The 19,559-nt window shown below is 41.1% G+C and overlaps 1 protein-coding gene and 1 long non-coding RNA gene across 11 annotated transcripts in view; one reads left to right on the forward strand and one right to left on the reverse strand.

Moving 5' to 3' along the window:
* The window catches only part of LOC129650193 (transducin-like enhancer protein 1), a 93,477-nt gene that overhangs the window by 46,979 nt on the left and 26,939 nt on the right, over positions 1-19,559 (reverse strand). For 7 of the 10 annotated variants that reach the window (XM_055578416.1, XM_055578412.1, XM_055578415.1 and 4 more), the window contains 2 exons: positions 16,837-16,899; positions 14,892-14,996 (listed from right to left, as the gene is read on the reverse strand). In XM_055578416.1, coding sequence (XP_055434391.1) covers positions 14,892-14,996; positions 16,837-16,899 — 168 coding nt within the window. Of the gene's footprint in view, positions 1-265; positions 1,391-14,891; positions 14,997-16,836; positions 16,900-19,559 lie in introns of those variants that run through there. The other 3 variants (XM_055578414.1, XM_055578413.1, XM_055578419.1) reach the window with 2 other exon arrangements.
* LOC129650194 (uncharacterized) lies at positions 1,958-4,477 on the forward strand. The gene is made up of 3 exons (XR_008713679.1): positions 1,958-2,076; positions 2,505-2,635; positions 4,345-4,477. It is a non-coding gene; the product is annotated as an uncharacterized LOC129650194 (long non-coding RNA).

A 19,559-nucleotide genomic window follows, 5' to 3' on the forward strand; every position in this document is an offset into this window, starting at 1 on the left:
TAAGCCCTCACATATTAGTTAGTCCCATCTCTAGGCAGCTCCAGGGTTGAAATCCAGTGCTGTCACTGAATCTAAGATGCCACAGATTTTGGGTTCATTCTGATTTCAGAAAGGTTACAACAGGGGAGGCACAGATATACATCCTACAATATAGTACCTATATTCTCAACAAGTCACAAGTTACTAGGCGATTCCATTCTACCCCAGCATTCTTGTATTAACCTAACACAATGGTAGGATGAGACAAAACCAAATATTAACATACCCAGAAAGAAGGAAGAACTAGCATCTCTTATGCACTGGTGTGCCCTTACTTCATCAAGGTTTATCTTCATCTTAAGTCAGTTCTACTTCATCAAACCCTCACAGAAATGAGGAAGTACTGATACTCCCATTTCACAGGTGGCCAGGCTCAAGGCACTGAGTTTCTCCCACCAGGTGGGAGGGGAGTGAAGTCAACATAGGAAGGGCCGTCATGGTACCACCACATACAGAGGGAGGCCTCAGGGAGACATGCATGTGACAACTCAAAGAAACCACAGAGGCAGAACTTTGATTATCCCTTCCTTTCTCCTGAGCTTCATGCCCCAAACCAGCCCCTCTCCATGTCACGGAGGAAGACACCGGGATACAGTGAGGCCAAGAAGCCTGCTGAGGAAAACACTGTTGATGACCAAGTCCCTCGTTCCTAAATGCCTTCACCTCTATTGCTTAACCCATTCCAGAAGTTATAAATTGGTTCATATTAAAAAGTACCATTGCTCTCATATATTATATTTAAGACACACTACAGGAAATGAAAAAGTATCCCAGAAATGGCCCCTCCACTATAAATCTGGCTGCATTTCAGCTGTCCAACATAAAACTCATTTTTGATGAGATAGTAAAAACGATTAAAGCTCAATTTCTAAGGTGTAATGTTAGGAAATTCTTAAGATTCTGATTTGTGCTCACTTCCCTGGGACTCAATTACTAGTTTTATTTATTACCCCCTTGCGTGTACTGAATATATTAGATCTTTATGCCAGATCTTCAGTAATTTCCACCCCAACTACTGATATTTGATTGAATACTAAACAGGTTTCCAGCCCTCAAGAGCAAGCAGCAGCTAAAAGGCAGAAATCAGTGTCTACAGTTATCTTACAGTGAATTTTCAACCACTCCTAGTATCTTTTTAAAAATCTTTAGAAGCCAACCTCTTTAAACTTCCATTCCTTCCAAAGAGAGCACAGTTCTAATGAGAAGGAAATTGGAAAAGGGAGTGAGGTCAGAGAGAGCAACATTAATAGCATTCTTGGAAAGTATTTATAAACTACTCATTCACCATTTGAGATCATAATAACAATTTCTTTATGCATAAAATCACCTTCCTGTCATCCCAAAGACACTAATTCCTGCTCTCTCACCTTTTAAGAGCTCAGCAATAGCAGGACATAAAACTGAAGAAGCTGGCAGAGGCATCACGGTCCACTAGGCATGCTCATTAGCACTTAATTAGGAACTAGACACCTGCCATAAGAAATGTGCTCAGAGAAGGATGAGGAACAGGTCTGCCCTACCAGCGATTACTATCATTACTCGGAGAGTGAGAGCTATGTCCGGCTGCTGCGAGGGGAAGGCAGTGATGCATACAGAAGTGGGTGCAGTGGGGTAATTAAGAGCAGCACTGATTAAAAGAAGATGAGCGAGGCTAAGCAGAGGGGAAGGACTTTAACTACAGGGTGGAGGATACAACCCTATCACCCTTCCCTGCACCCCGCCCCTCCCAGTTACCCCCCTAAAATTCCCCCCCCAAATGGAGTTACCAAAAAAATGACTCCAGACGTGGGATTTTATGTCAGAGTTAAGGCAGTCTCAGGTGACATTTGAAGACGCTAGAAGGAAGGGAATTTTCTGCCAAAGCCAAGTTGGTTTTTAGAAAGATGAACTGGAAAGCATTCTCATTACTAAAAAGAAGACTAAGCTTACAAAATAAAGGGGCTTTGCCTCAGCTGTGAAGCAGACCTGAAAGGTTAAACCCAACATTTAGGCAAATGGCTCTCAACAGAGCTCTCCAACAGCTTACACTGGCCATAGGTAACCCCCACCTCTACCCTGCTATAGAGTTTCAGGCCCATGAAGACAGTCTATTATTAGAGGCAATGAGGTTCTTCCATTCTGAGCTTGGCCATCTTGAAAGTGCCTTCTTCCACCTTTTATAAAAAAGCATAACTCTCTCACAAAATGAAAGGAATACTTAAGTAGATAGCAACAGGATGAATCACAGCTACTGAAGATGCTGCAGACCCAGGAAACATGAACACTGCTGCCTCACATTCTACTTCTTTATCCTGCCATGCAGAGCTCCTAGATCATAATTCCAGCTTCCTTATCTGGCCTCAGCTTAGAACATACCAGAGGGAGGGAGGGTGGGAATCATGGCTCCCATTTCACAGATGAAAGAGTGGCTTGCCATGGGTTCTCAGCCAGAATGATGATTGAAAACCTTTCATTCCCTTCAACAGCATCTCTCCTGTGACCCCAGCAGCCCAGGCATGTTCATAAGGAGTCAGTGACAGACCCAGGGTTCCCAAGCAGCGGAAGGAAGAAGACAAGCTCTTTCTCCACTGATGACTTCACATTTCTCCCTTCCCAGGTAAGGAGATACTCCTGAGGGCACGCAACACTGTACACCCAGAGACAATCCACTTCACTGTCGGATGTTTACTGGGAAATAAAACGATCTCCACAATGCAGCCTCGGCAGCAGTGACAGATGGGAATTTGTTCTGAGATTTACAACTCACAAGTGCCATCTCTCCAGTCTCCACTTCCCAACACCCTACATATGAGAAATGAAAACATCTTTCACTCTAGTTCTCTTCCAAGGAAGCTGATAAGGAAGAATCAAGCTGAAACAGAGATAGTTCTGGCTTCTCTCAGAAGACGCTTAATAAATAAGAAGTGTTGTCTGTAAGATAAAATATTCATGGAAATGAATAGAGGGCCCACATCCAGGAGATTAAAACAGCTGACTCCAAAAGAGCAGCTGACCTGTCCCATGTGTTCTTGAAAGAACATGTTGTTTTGTGTTTTTTTTTTTTTCTCCCCACAGTTTACCTGAGACAGCCTAATACCCATCACCTTCACTAAAAGAAAAAAAACATGAATGCTACTCAAAAATATGTGTTAGAACAAAAGACACTACTATACAGCCAGCAACACCTCAAAACACCCAATGGCTCTGCCAATTAAGGGAATTTACATGCATCAGTCCTCCATAGACCCAAACCTGCCCAAATCATTGGGGAAACTAAAATGTTTCTCAACATGACAGCAAGGCTGGAAAAATTCAACCTTCTACCCATTCATTAGCTTGCACTAATTAGTAAACTTTTTTTTTAAGTGATTGGCTATAGATTTATAACCACAGAACACACAAGCAAAACAGTTTACAAAGCTATCAGAAAAGGCATTTTTGATGAACAGTGGTGGTTGAGGCAATATGTATCAATCTAAACAGGTGGTTCTCAAACAAAGCAATTTTGACAGCCTTTTCCCCCATCCCAGGGACATTTGGCAACATCTAGAGACATTTATGGTTGTCACAGCTGGGAGGGAGAGAGGAGGAGAAGTGCTACTGGCGTCCAGTAGGTAGAGGCCGGGGATGCCGTTCAACGCCGTACAATGCACAGTACAATGCACAGAACAGCCCTCATCACAGAGAATTCACAAGCCTAAAATGTCAGTAACACTGAAACAGAGAAATTCTGGTCTAGATCTAAGCTAGAATTCTGTACCATTATGTTAGAATCCATGTTCTTATATGCCAAAGGATTTGCCAAATTGTTTAAAACCCAAAAGTACTTTTCAGCATTCAACTCTTCACTGTCCTTTCTCCATCAAGTACCTTGTCACGACCCCCCAAAATGAGCAGCTGCTTATGCTGACTCCAGTAACAATTTAAAACAAACAGAAACTTCACATTTTACAAAACAATTTGGAGAAAGAGCTACACTGGGAACTTTTACGGACTGTTCTGATGCCACAGAGATGATTAGGGAAAGGTTTAGTTTGGGGCATGAGGAGATAAATGCACTCATTCTTACCCAAACAATTTGAATAGGCTGGGAATGAGATGAAGAAAACAAACACCAAACCCTGAGTTAATGATACTGAAAACCCACAAGGAATAAAATAACCTCATCCATATCAAACAACAGCCATGCATTTAGAATTTTAATTCACATTTTACCTAGTGCAGCCCAGGTCAATTATGTTGCTATAATGAAATTGACTTTGCTGTTTACATTCAGAGCTTTAATGTAATAGTGAGGTGGTTTTTACATTTTTGTTTCTAAAACAGGTATAGCACAAGATTTATCACCACAAAGCTGCCTATACAGGTAGAAAGGAAACCAGAAAAATGAAGACCAATATCCCCCTCATCCCCACTAGATGTTAATAAGTTCCTCATCACCAACCACTGAATCAATTTGAATTTCTGAAATTTAACCCACTTTACAACCTTTGGGAAAACTGTGTCACACAAACCACAAACTGAACCCAACCAGAACTAAAACCATGCCCCAAAACAGCATCTCCAATGCTAAAAGTGTGACAGTACGTGGCATTTATAGCACTTGGTATTTAAACACTTTTAAAGGTGGGGAGGGGGAGAGTGAAAAGTAGCATTTATTGACAGTTTTCTCCAAATCACTCTTCCTTGATTTTCTGCTATTACTCTGTTCTTTAAAACGCTCAGTTCTTATCTTGGGAGAGTGCATAAAAAGAAAATTGGTATGCTACGATAAATAAGTGGGAGAAGTGGGGAAGAGCTGTGTGGCAGCAGAAACATCAAGGACACTACTCTGGGAGTTATCTGGAAACCTCCCATTATGTGGATGGCCTCTCGTGTGAAGAGGGGCAGGGGTGATAAACAGGCAGGAACTGCTTGCTGGGGCCAAGAATTCACAAGCCACTTGAAGACAATAAAAAGTAAGTAAATAAATAAATCCACCGAAAGGCCCCATTTTGATGCAGGAGCACACAGAAACAAAACTGCTGACCTACATGTAGGCAGGCACCCAGATGAAGGCCTAAAATTCTGAAAAGGATCGAAACTCTTCTTTTCTGTTTCTGTATTTCGGCTAACCTGCACAGGCCAACCTGTTCTGCATCATCACCCTGACTTACTCATTCTACCTGCCCTGGGTACCTGTTTCCATCATGACTTAAAGACCTAAACTAGAGTGAGTTTTTACAAGTCATGGGCACTTAAGTAGATCCACTTCTAAAACCAGATAAGGTTTCAATATAAAGATGCTCACCATAACCAGCCATCAGAGAAATATAAATCAAAACTACAAATCAGACAGCATGTCACACCCACTAGGAGGACTAGAATCCAACAATGGACAATACCAAGTGTTGGAGAAGAAGCAGAGAAACTGGAATTCTCACCCACTGCTAGGGGGGGAATGTAAAATGCTACAGCCACTGGGCTGTTTAAAAAGTTAGATGGAATTACCATATGACCCAGAGACTCCATTCCTAGATATAAATACCAGATAAAAGAAAACATGCCCAAAGAAAAATTTTTATACAAATGTTTCAGTTCAGTCTCTCAGTCATGTCTGACTCTTTGCGACCCCGTGGACTGCAGCACGCCAGCCCTCCCTCTCATCACCAGCTCCCAGAATTTACTCAAACTCATGTCCATTGAATCAGTGATGCCATGCAACCATCTCATCCTCATACAAATATTTACAGCAGCATTATTTATAATAGCCAAAATGCAGAAACAATTAAATGACCAGCAAGTGACTGGACAGATAACAAATGCAGTATACTGATGTAATAGAATATTTTTCATCAAAAAAAGGACTCAAAAATCTTGAAAACATTATGCCAAGTGAAACAAGCCAGACAAAGGAACGTATTATGTGATTCCATTTACAGGAAATATTCAGAACAGAAAAATCCATAAGAGATAGAAAGATTAAGCATTGCCAGGGAGTTGAAGGGATGGAGAAGGGGGGTCTTGACTGCTAATGAATATGGGTTTATTTTTGGAGTGATGAAAATGTTCAAGAATTACATATTAGTGATAGTTATACATGTTTGTAAATATATTAAAAACACTGTGCTTTTAAAAGGGTGAGTGAGGGACTTCCCTGGCAATCCAGTGGTTAAGACTTTGCCTTCTAATGCAGGGGGGTGCAGGTTCAAACCCTAGTTGGGGAGCTGAAAGTCCACATGTGTCACAGCCAGAAAACCAAAGAAACATAAAATAGAATCAATATTGTGAAAAATTCCGTAGAGACTTTAAAAATGGTCCACATTTTAAAAAGTTCTTTGAAAAAAAAAAAAAGCAGGGTGAATGATATGGTACATAAATCACCCATCAATTAAAAAAACCTGCATAGATCTAATAATTAAAATGAGATGTTCTACTTTCTATTCTGAAGAGTTCTTCCCCTGAAAAGAGGGAAAATATTATAATGCCTTCTAATAAATCCAAATAAAAATCATATGAAAATATATGGGGACATGAACAAGTAAACAACGCTTCAGCAAGTTTCCTAATAAATTAAAAGCACACTGCCTATTCAGAGGAACTCAGACACTGAAGCCAAGCCCTGCATTTGTTAGATACCTAGCTGTACTCTAGGTTTAAAAAAAAAAAAAAAAAAAAAGTCAGATGCAGAGAAGACTTCTCGGCTGTATTGCTCCATCCCTTTGGAAAATTAATAAACGGGCTGAACTATTGGAATTTAAGTGGCAGGTAAGTCACTAAATAGAAGCTGGTAGAGCTGGAAGATCCATGTTTGTTGTCATTTTAGTTACTTCCTGTGGTAGCAGGCTATGCATTATTCTCCTAGGGTGATTTTGTTTTATAAAGAAACTTACAGCTGGGTTACTGATGGGCTTTCCAGGGATTAACTGCATACTCATAAGAATAAGAGGCTAACCTCATCCTCTTAAACTTCACACACTACAATCCTATAGATGGCTGACAGCTACAGCCGGAGGAGAAAAATAATCCAACATTCTTGCTAATCCTTAAACCAATCATCTCATGCAACAATGGGGAGTCCTTTAGGTCTACAACTCAATCTCTTCAGGACAGAAAGGCTCCTTCTACTGATACATCAGAAGTCTGTATTCACAGCCATCACCTACACAAACACACGTAGTCAGATACCACAAACCACCCTAGGCTTCTTTTATTTCACACTAAGTTGTTTTAAAGTATAGAGAATTATAAATTTGCCTATGAAACAAGAATACACACCTGACCAAAACTAGAGCCCCAAACCAGAGCCCCACAGACCTTGACAGAAGTTATATTTGGGGAAAGTAAGTTAGATCACATCCAAATAAATGAGTAAGGATAAACAAGTTTGCTTATATTAACTCCAAATTTCCTTGAGTTCCTGACCTTCATATACTGCTATGGAAAATTGTTTACATTTTCTTATGTCCAACAATCAGCACAGAGGCAGCTATCAGAAATCTGGCATTTTGTGGTAGGGGAATTGGTCATCTAGGCATCTCTTCTAATTCTGCCTTCCTTCTAATTCCATCTCAAGGATCCCTGCCACTTCTCAGTGCCAACAAAAGAACTGGTCCCTCACGCTTTATGCTGAGTAAGGAAGCCAAAAGTGCCTGATCCTCACACTTTTGCTTCTCAAACTTCTCTCCATCTGTTCCCCAAAGTTAACTTTTCCCTCGGTTCTGAATTTTAAGTTTGTTCACCAAAAGTTAAATGGCAATGCTTCTACACTGCTGTGTCCTTATTAAAACTCATTCAAGCACACGACTTAATGGCAGAAGCAGAGCATCTGGCTGGGTCTAATCTCAAATAACAATATCCAGGTAACCACCAGAAAAGACAAAAGAGGAGGTGACCCACTGCCTGGAGTAATCACCCTTTGAAGAAGCTTGGTCAACTGGACCCAGAGATGTGCTACAGGCACTGAGAGAAACCAGGCAGGCAAAACTGCAGTTCAGGGCAGTCAGTTCACCCACATGTCAGGCAAAGGCTGCTGGTCAGTCTTACCCTCTACAAAAGCCATACAAGGTAAATGGCATTGTCCACCTGAAGATGGACGCTGATGGAGCTAAACTGGCTGTACGAGGTCACAAAGCATAATAGTGCCAAGTGTCCCAAAAAAGTCCAGTCTTATCCTAGGACCAGGTAACACGGGTACCAACACGGGCACCATGTTCTCCAAGGTTCAGTTCAGTTCAGTCACTCAGTCATGTCTGACTCTTTGTGACTCCATGAACCACAGCATGCCAGGCCTCCCTGTCCATCACCAACTCCCGGAGTCCACCCAAACCCAGGTCCATTGAGTCAGTGATGCCATCCAACCATCTCATCCTCTGTCGTCCCCTTCTCCTCCTGCCCTCAATCTTTGCCAGCATCAGGGTCTTTTCCAATGAGTCAGCTCTTCACATCAGGTGGCCAAAGTATTGGAGTTTTAGCTTCAACATCAGTCCTTCCAATGAAAACCCAGCACTGATCTCCTTTAGGATGGACTGGTTGGATCTCCTTGCAGTCCAAAGGACTCTCAAGAGTCTTCTCCAACACCACAGTTCAAAAGCATCAATTCTTGAGCGCTCAGCTTTCTCCACAGTCCAACTCTCACAACCATACATGACCACTGGAAAAACCATAGCCTTGACTAGACGGACCTTTGTTGACAAAGTAATGTCTCTGCTTATTAATATGCTGTCTACAGTGGTCATAACTTTCCTTCTAAGGAGTAAGCGTCTTTTAATTTCATGGCTGCAGTCACCATCTGCAGTGATTTTGGAGCCCCCAAAAATAAAGTCTGTCACTGTTTCCACTGTCTCCCCTTCTATTTGCCATTAAGTGATGGGACCAGATGCCATGATCTTAGTTTTCTGAATGTTGAGCTTTAAGCCAACTTTTCACTCTCCTCTTTCACTTTCATCAAGAGGCTCTTTAGTTCTTCTTCACTTTCTGCCATAAGAGTGGTGTCATCTGCATATCTGAGGTTATTGATATTTCTCCCGGCAATCTTGATTCCAGCTTGTGATTCCTCCAGCCCAGCATTTCTCATGATGTACTCTGCATTTAAGTTAAATATGCAGGGTGACAATACACAGCCTTGACGTACTCCTTTTCCTATTGGAACCAGTCTGTTGTTTCATGTCCAGTTCTAACTGTTGCTTCCTGATCTGCATACAGGTTTCTCAAGAGGCAGGTCAGGTGGTCTGGTATTCCCATCTCCTTCAGAATCTTCCACAGTTTATTGTGATCCACACAAAGGCTTTGGCATAGTCAATGAAGCAGAAATAATGTTTTTCTGGAACTCTCTTGCTTTTTCGATGATCCAGCAGACGTTGGCAATTTGATCTCTGGTTCTTCTGCCTTTTCTAAAACTAGCAAGAACATCTGGAAGTTCACAGTTCACGTATTGCTGAAGCTTGGCTTGGAAAATTTTGAGCAGTACTTTACTAGTATATGCGGAGAAGGCAATGGCACCCCACTCCAGTACTCTTGCCTGGAAAATCCCATGGACGGAGAAGCCTCGTAGGCTGCAGTCCATGGGGTCGCTAGGAGTCGGACACGACTGAGCGACTTCACTTTCACTTTTCACTTTCATGCACTGGAGAAGGAAATGGCAACCCACTCCAGTGTTCTTGCCTGGAGAATCCCAGGGATGGGGGAGCCTGGTGGGCTGCCATCTATTGGGGTCACACAGAGTCGGACACGACTGAAGTGACTTACCTTACCTTACTAGTATATGAGATGAGTGCAACTGTGCAGTAGTTTGAGCATTCTTTGGCGTTGCCTTTCTTAGGGATTAAAATGAAAACGGACCTTTTCCAGTCCTGTGGCCACTGCTGAATTTTCCAAATGTGCTTGCATATTGAGTGCAACATTTTCACAGCATCATCTGTTGGGATTTGAAATAGCTCAACTGGAATTCCATCACCTCCACTAACTTTGTTCATAGCGATGCTTCCTAAGGCCCACTTGACTTCACATTCTAGGATGTCTGGCTCTAAGTGAGTGTGAATGATCACATCATCGTGATTATCTGGGTCATGAAGATCTTTTTTGTACAGTCTGTGTATTCTTGCCACTTCTTCTTAATATCTTCTGCTTGTTAGGTCCACACCATTTCTGTCCTTTATTGAGCCCATCTTGGAGGAGCCTGGTAGGCTACAGTCCACAGGGTCGCAAAGAGTTGGACACGACTAAGCGACTTCACTTTTGCATGAAATGTTCCCTTGGTATCTCTAATTTTCTTGAAGAGATCTCTATTTTCTTTATTCTATTTCTTTGCATTGATCACTGAGGAAGGCTTTCTTATCTCACCTTGCTCTTCTTTGGAACTCTGTATTCAAATGGATCTATCTTTCCTTTTCTCCTTTGCTTTTTGCTTCTCTTCTTTTCACAGCTATTTGTAAGGCCTCCTCATACAGCCATTTTGCTTTTTTGCATTTCTTTTTCTTGGGGATGGTCTTGATTCCTGTCTCCTGCACAATGTCACGAACCTCCGTCCATAGTTCATCAGGTACTCTATCTATCAGATCTAGTCCCTTAAATCTATTTCTCACTTCCACTGTATAATCATAAGGGATTTGATTTAGATCATACTTGAATGGTCTAGTGGTCTTCCTGACTTTCTTCAATTTAAGTCTGAATTTGGCAATAAAGAGTTTATGATCTGAGCCACAGTCAGCTCCCAGTCATGTTTTTGCTCATCATATAGAACTTCTCTGTCTTTGGCTGCAAAGAATATAATCAACCTGATTTTGGTGTTGACCATCTGGTGATTTCCATGTGTAGAGTCTTCTCTTGTGTTGTTGGAAGAGGGTGTTTGCTATGACCAGTACGTTATCTTGGCAGAACTCTATTAGCCTTTGCCCTGCTTCATTCTGTACTCCAAGGCCAAATTTGCCTGTTACTCTAGGTGTTCTTGACTTCCTACTTTTGCATTCCAGTCCCCTATAATGAAAAGGATATCTTTTTTGGGTGTTAGTTCTAGAACATGATGTAAATGGTCTTAGAAAATGAGCATAAATGAAACACTGAGAAGTTAGGCAGCAGGTATTTGGTTAGAAATAGGTAAACTATGCAATTGTTTTCTTTAAAAAAGAAATTGCCCTCTGCTAATTATTCTTTCACTCTTTAATCAAAAAGAAACCATGTTTCTTCAGGGAGTGGGAAATCTTGACTGACAAGACGACAAGGGGACTTTCTATGGTGGTGGGGACAATCTGTACCCTGAGAGAGAGTGTGGCCCAAAGGGTGTGTGCCTGTGCCAGGGGTCAGTCTGTACACTGTGCATTTCACGTGTAAATTACACATCAAATTTTAAAAATCCATGTGTGTACAGGTATGTACATAGCCATATCTGTATTTGTATGACATATTAATTTTATATGATATAAAACCAATTATATATGATATAATAAATCCAGTTAAAAGACAACACTAATTATTTGTAATCCTAATCTCAGTTTAGAATCAATTACTTAGTGTCAGAGCAGGTAAAGGAGAGTTCTAAGTTTCCAACTACCCAAATACTACAATGGGGAGTAATGAACTTAAGAGGTCTTTGGTCAATTTTCTTTTCCTTCAGGTAGCCATTAGCTATTCCACAAATAAAATGTTACATTAAGTCAACAAACTATTTCATTTTGAGCATTTTTAATAGCATTCCAAATTTTAAAAAAATATTTGAGGAATGCTGATTAAATTGTGTTGTTTATCCCAATGTTTGGGGAGGGGGGGGGCGGAAATCAAGGTTCAAGTAAGTTCCCTTCCCACAATGAACTTGTTTTCTAAAGTACAAGTCAGCTTGTGTCAAACTGAATAAACCCTGTGCCTATTAGGATCTCTGCATTATTACTTTTTATTGTTACAAGAACATATGTTTAATAGCAAGAGAGCTTAAAAAAAATTCAAAATCTAGGGTTGCAGTTATTATTCTGCCGATTATCAAATTTACCATCAAAGCTATTTTTAAAAAGTATAACCAAAAATATCTCAAATATCTAAGAAGTTTATCTTTCTTAAATACCAGTAATCTATGTAAGTTGAAGGCAGGTGCTGCAGTGGAAAAGATTTAAAATTCTGTATTTCCCATCAGATATGAGAACTAAGTGTTCTATGCCAGTGCAAAACAGGTATCATTAATTCACTTCACAAAAATGGGAAAAAAAATAATAGAACCTCTCTCTTCCTACTAAAAGAGCATCCACAGTCCCAGGACACAGCTAATCTCACTTAGAAGCCTGGTGTCCTTAGGAAGATATAACTTTTTCCAGGTTTGCTAAAGAGAAATCTTTAGCCCTGTTAAGCAAGCAGTAAGCTGCTTGATTGTACCTTAAAGGGGATGAGAAATTTTTGGTTCATCTGCATTTTAAAGGGTACTCTTTCATGATCTTTCACACTTGTAATAGATGTCTAAACCGTTAAATTACTATTTCTTTTCTTAGCCTGAAAGTCGATGCAGACGAAGACCGTGGCCTCTGCCATTGTTCTTTACCCTAAGTCGGTCCCTGAACAATACTGACAGCTGCTATCAAACCAGGCTGCATTTACTCTGCGCGCAGCTGCTGCTTGTAGGAACAGACAGCCTCCCAGAGCCTCCTCCCCTCTGGGGAGAAAGGTTGACACACTGCATGTTCAATGAAGGGGTGCAAAGGTCCACTGAATTGTCAACCCAATTTTATGCTACTTCGATTTTCCAGGATGCGCACAATTCCTTTCAAGCAAAAATCAAGCATATGCCAGAGCATGAAACTTATGGTGTAGGATAATTATTGATCACTACAAACTTTAAAAGAGCCTGCCGACATAAATTAATATACTGATCCAAACATTACAATTATAAAAGCTGCACATGCCAATATGCTGAAGACTCACAATTGGCGTTAAGTCTTGTGCTGGGCCCAATTCACTGATTTGGGTTATTGTTGCTAGCTATCAGAGCTAATCTGCCTTTATAATCTCAACAACATGTTTCCTGGACTAAAGCCACTCATAAAATTAGCGATTCATCTGCCCTTGCAAAACAACCTGTTATTTTTATTTTCTGATTCAACGTGAAATGAGTATTACCTATAAACATCTGGTTAACACAATTTCCTCCTTTCTAATGGGTACAATTGGGCAGTGGCTTTGAGGACATAAAGAGTACAAAGTTTTACCATGAAGAAATGATATGTAAAAATTTAGAGCCTATCAGAAAACAAACATGTTCCACAAAGTTGAACTGGGTACTTGAGAACTGCTTTGCATATGTTTTCCTTTAATCAAAACAGGCTTTTCCATCCTCATTCATTTGGGTTAAAAAATTCTGCGCTCGAGCTACAAGTACAATTTGCTATTAGTCTTTGCTAATCAAACACAGTACATGCAAAAGTACCAGTGAATATTTGATTTGATCTCTGAAATAAAGCAATTCATTACACAAGAAAAGGGTACAGAAGGCAGCAGACAAATGCAGATGTAATTGTGTTTTTTGTTGAATGTGATTAGAGAGCCCACTAAGTAACAGTCAAAAACGTGATACGAAGGGGGAGAGATGCAGAGCCCGGATCTGGGGTGAAGGGGAGGAGGGAGAATTGTTTATGCAGAGCTAAGCTGTCAAGTGTAATAAAGCAGCTTGAATAAAATTTAAGCTGAAAATCCACTGAAGCTCCCCATTTCAGGGAGGAAAAAGCTATTAAAAGGAAATGAAGGTCACCCTCCCAGTTTATTTCACCTAATTGACTGCCAATAGCTTACCACAGGCAACCCGACTGCAGATCTGCAATTGAGAAACTGATGAAAGGAGAGTTTTCAAGCTGAGGCTCATTCTTTAATCCTCCTTGGCTCTTATGTTTTTCTCCATCTCCAGTTGGGATGTAATTTTAAACCCTGATGGATTAACTGGTTCCATTGTCTGTGGCCGTCACTGCACTATGGCACTCTTAATCCGTACAGCAGCATGTCTAATTATCATTACAAAGTGTCTGAGGGAACTATAAAGACCAGCAGGGCATCTTCTCACAAGCAATTAACATAAATTGATAAATGAGTGATTTGAATCCGCTCAAGGCACTCACGTATGAATAAAATCAGAAAGGACGGTCCCTTGTTTCAGCTACTTCTCTCGCCTAGTCTGGAAGGGCAGAAAACATGAGAACCGTCCTGGATCCTGCAGTTGAGGGGAAGGAAGGGGGCGTGGTCAGGGGGTGGGGAATGAACTCATGCAGGAGATGGACCCCACGGTTCACCGGGCTCATTAATGCAGAGCAAATGACTTGTGATTGACAACCAGTTGCCAGCAAGGAGCACTAACTGAACTCAACCCAGAAGAGCAGAAACCTCGTGAAAGGCTAGAGGGCACCAGGGCAGACAATTATCACTTCTTCAACGGCAAGAGGGCTTTCTTTTCGTTGGGGTGCCACTTAAAACTTCATGAAAGAGCCACAAGAAAATCAAAACAGTTATACATAGGTTCTAATACCCTGGGGAAAAAAAGGCAAAAGAATCAAATGATAACAAAATGAAATAATTCCAAGGGATGTCTTGACCCCAATTGGGATCTAAAGTTATATGACAGAAGTAAGGAAAGTAGGTATTTAAAACCTTTACCTAAAGTTTTAACCTAAGGGAGCAGGATAAACTATATTTATTTTTCCATTGAAAATAAGATTTATTTTGTTCCCATCCTAAAAAAGGTTGCTATTACCTCCCTTATGCCAAGTGTTCTTCCCTTACACACCTCAGTGTACCTGAAACCACTTCCCCGTACCTGAAACTGCCTCCCCCTCTCCCACTTATCAAAAGGTCAAGTTAACTTCATATTATATACAGATTAGATATAGATTAAGCCCACAAATTTAGAAGAAATGAAAGCTGGTTATACACACTGTAGGAGGTAGACCTGGTAGGCCACGTACCCCGATGATGGCATTCAGCTCTGCCATGGTCACCTGTTTGGCACGTTCAACAGCCTGGGCCACCTGCTGTTGATGCTTTGAAAACAAGAAGAAAAAGTATTAGTGAGGCAGCCAAGAACTTCACTGTACCTTCCAACCAAAAGACAAATGCTGCATATGGTACAGACTGAGGTGTAATATGAGTTTAAATGTGAACTTGCTGGAGCACATATTTCACAGAACACAGACAACCAGGGAAAGGAAAACAGTGGTGCTGCCCATCTTTCTAAACAGCACCAGTTAACTTCTGATGGGAATTTGGGGTTCAGAATGGTAGAAAGGCAAAAAAAGACATCAAAAATGGTCATGTGAAGCCTTAGAAGTCAATAGTATGGGATGTGGAAGATCATCCTGATTCTCAGAAAGGGTTTGCTATGATAAATTTGAGCAGGAGAAATTTACAGCCATTTAAAACACCCCTTTGGAGAAGGCAATGGCATCCCACTCCAGTACTTTTGCCTGGAGAATCCCATGGATGCAGCAGCTTGGTAGGCTGCAGTCCATGGGGTCGTGAAGAGTCAGACACGACTGAGCGACTTCCCTTTCGCTTTTCATTTTCATGCATTGGAGAAGGAAATGGCAACCCACTCCAGTGTTCTTGCCTGGAGAGTCCCAGGGACGGGGAAGCCTGGTGGGCTGCCATCTCTGGGGTCATACACTGAAGTGACTTAGCAGCAGTAGCAGTTTGGATACTCAAATTTTAAACATTAAACCTGCAATCTCTTCTCTGGTCAACAAATCTCAACCCACCAGTTGGTTCTGGACTCTGGGAATTCCTTTCCTCCTTTAGTCCTTAGATGTTTTACCCGCCACAGGAGAAAGGAAAGACACACACACACATACACACACACACACACACACTCTGAGATCACAGGCTGGAAATAGCCCACACACCTCCCAGGTCCACTCACAAATAAAAACAAAGTTGCACGTCTCTTTGGGAGAAAGGAGACTATATATAGCAGAGACTCCGAATTAATAAAGTCTAACAAAACAACAGTCTTCAAAAGGCCAACAAATCTAAATGGTAACATCCCGTAAATGCTATGCTGGAAAAGGCTGCCATGGTAATAGCAGGGATGGTGCTACCCAGCATGGAGCAGTAGATGCCAATAAGAGCAGACACTCAGCATTCCAGCTCCAAGGCCCATAAGCTTTTCACTCTGTCTCAAGATATACGCATCTTGTACACACTTAAAGCACAGTTTTACATTTATTAGCTTGTATCCAAAAGTAAACTTTAAGGCAAAACTAAAATATACTGGTTTTGAGTCAATTTCATAGGTTTACTCACACAAAGAGCTTTCCCCTCTCAAAAGATTAAGGTTAAACTCCTATCTATGACTTTGTAACAATAAAATGGCTCATATATGGATATAACTCTGTAAGCCAAGGTAACACGAACATGTAACATGAATGCTCTTAACCTTACGAGTATTGGCATCCGCTCCCTCCACAGACAGCATTATCAATCTGCCTTGAGGTACAAGGACAAATGAAATACCTGCTCCCATGATCAAGTCAACCCTGATGGAACCATTTTTAAAAAGCAGTAAAAGAAACAGTAAAAGGACACGTTAATCATCAGAAGCGATCAAGCTTATACTACTCCTCGAAGAAAAGAAAAGCTTTATGCTTGATAGTCATTTTGCAGTTTTCCATAGAAAAGAATTAATTTAAGGTTGAGCTATCGTCACTGCTTCCACAGTGTGCCCTTAGATCTATGAGATGGAATAGCAGGGGGTTTACACACTTCAGCTGTAACAGATGTTCCTCACACTTGTTCCTCGTGATAAAATTAACATCTTAAAACTAGCTAATTTGCAAACAGAGAAGCAACATAATTGCACTTTAACAGCTGAACAGTTTTACTTACTTCCTGAGACAGAAATGGGATGACTTGTGCACAAATCGTATTCAATCTCTTGGCGATTTCAGTCTATAAAGACAAAACCATATAAATGGTTAGCGTATTTCATAATCAGTTCAGAAGACAAAACTTCATACCCAACAGTGGAGTCCTCTACTGCCTCACTCTTAAGGGCATAAAAGTGCTTTCCCAGGCTATGTTAGCAATATTTATCTTGAGATAAACAGTAGATATTAATCCCACTTGCAAAGAAAGACATAATCGCACGTTTTATTGGTCACTTAAATAAGAGATAATGGGTAGTTTAATTGAGTCAGAAAATCTATGCAGTTTGAGGCTATATAATCATTTAACCTGGTGATTCCAAACCCTTCTGTACACTTATTCAATTATGGCATACCAGAGCACTTTTATGAAGCAAGTTCATTCAAACCAAAGTCAGAACCCTGGAGAGCAGAAGCACTGCCAAAGCAGACTAGCTCTCAAGTTGAGGTCCAGAGTGGGAGTGGAAGACCTCCTTCCACTTGTTTCAACTCCTGCACAACTGAAATTGAACTTTAATGTTAGTAAGCCTTCACCAAGTTTCAAAATTTCAAACAAGCCTAGAAAACACCGCTGAAACAGACTCAAATCCAGACAGTCAAGACAAGGGGTTCTAGATATCTGTCAAGTTTTACCACAACTCAGCATCAAATGCCAGGAGCCCACGGTTCCACTGAGTTTAAGAAAATGTGTCCTGAGTGTTTGTGGCACAGGCTATTCTAGAGCAAGGAGGAATAATCCCTGCTCAGCTCCAAGGGCACAGGAGTCCCTCTGGAAGAGGGACAAGTTGGCAAAGGAGGGAATACAGTGTGCTCTGCTCCCAGACTAGGAACGCTCCCCCTGCCCACCCCCTCTCCAACACCCTGCAGCAATGCAAAGGAGCCCTGCTTTCCTCTAACTCTGAAGAACAGTTCTGTTTTGGGGGGTGGAGGGGGAAAGACATCTGAAGAGTCCCAGGTTGACCTTATGTATATATTTCGTCATTTCTGTGTCAATGTTTACTGATGCCACCTCTATTACTGAACTAGGCAATGAAAAGGACTATGGGGAGAAAAAAAATAAGAAGAGCACAGCCCATGCCCTTGAGAAAGACAGAATGGAATAAGTGAGATAAAGTAGAAACCTCAGGAACTGTATAATCAAGTACATAAAAAAGAGCTGCCTTTTGTCCTCTGAGATGATTCCAGTTAACTGAGCAACAAGCCTTTCCTTTTATGGGATTGGATTTATGCCAATCCAACTCAATTCTCCCTGACCACCACTGAGACAGGGTTACAGACCGTGCATTGGAAGAAATGTACTGGAAAGGGAAATCACTGGTATAGAGAACAATCCCATGACCTTGCTTGAACAAGTGGAGCTAACAGATACATATATGCAAAAAGGGCACAGCTGTACCAGGTGCAATCACAAAACTGGGTCAGCCCCACGTAGCTCGTTTGATCACAGCCACCCACTCAAGTGAACACAAGGTCATGGCTCTCCTGGAAAGTATGGGCCAGCTACCCTTGCCTTTGCAACAAGGTTCTACCCTGTATGTTTGGGTAGACATAAAGAGGCAGAGATGCCCTTTGTGGGGTCTGAGGTCCTTGCTCCCCACTTTCCACCTGCCATACATTCCAACAGCATTCTGTTCTTACCCGGCCTCCAAAATTCTCTTCATGTTTTCCTATGTTAAAAATGACATCTGCTCACTCTGAGTACATATCCACAGATGTATACTGCACAGAAATACACAAGAACTAAGTCTGCCACCCAGAGACAACCACAATAATTCTGTGGTGATCCTGGGAAGCAACCCCCCAGGCTCTCATTATCTGTGTGTGCACAAGCCCAGAGTGGAGAGAGACACCTTGATATCAACGGATCCCATGAGGTATGCTGCTCTTCTGCAATTTGTTCCTTCCACTCAAACCTGTCATGGACACCCTTCCATTCCATAAAAACAGATATAAGTAAGAACATCATCAATATATCCCACTACACAAGCAGTCAGGTGTCTGAACACTCCCAACATCGGGGGATATTTATTTTTCACCTAATATTCCACAATTACACGCTCTACATCAAATAACCCTTTCCCTAGATCTCTAAAAGGAATCTCTAGAAGTGAAATTGCTAGGTCAAAGTGTCTGCATATTTTAAACTGTAATGCATGCTGATAAACTGCCCAGCAGAGAAGCTTACCAGTTTATATTATCCCTCTATGATGGTGCTTGCTCCCCCACCCAGTGTCAATACTGCGTTTCACTGACCTTTTTAAAATCTTTATCCATCTAATAGATTAAAAAATGATCTCATTTTTATTTGCATTACTCCGATTCTTCCTGAAGTTAAACATCTTTTCATATATTGATTGGCCCACTTTATTTTTCCTTTGGTATTTATTCAACCTTGTCTTTTTGTAGTAGTTCCTCCTATAAGATAAATACTAACTTTTCCATGGTCTTTCCACCTTGTCACCTGTCTTTCAACCTTGCTTAGTATGGGTTTTTTGCTATACATAACTACGTTTTTACATGGTCGGACTAAAGAATAGCCTTCCTATGTTCCTGGCCTTTGGGTGAGGATTAGAACACTCCCAAATTAAAGAAGCCATTCTTAATTTTCCTCTAGTGCTGCTACGGCTGTACTTTCTACATTTAATTACTTGACCTACATGGAATTTATTTTAGTTTAAGAAGGAA

This window comes from Bubalus kerabau, chromosome 4 (genome assembly GCF_029407905.1).
Source record: "Bubalus kerabau isolate K-KA32 ecotype Philippines breed swamp buffalo chromosome 4, PCC_UOA_SB_1v2, whole genome shotgun sequence".
Classification (NCBI taxonomy): domain Eukaryota; kingdom Metazoa; phylum Chordata; class Mammalia; order Artiodactyla; family Bovidae; genus Bubalus; species Bubalus kerabau.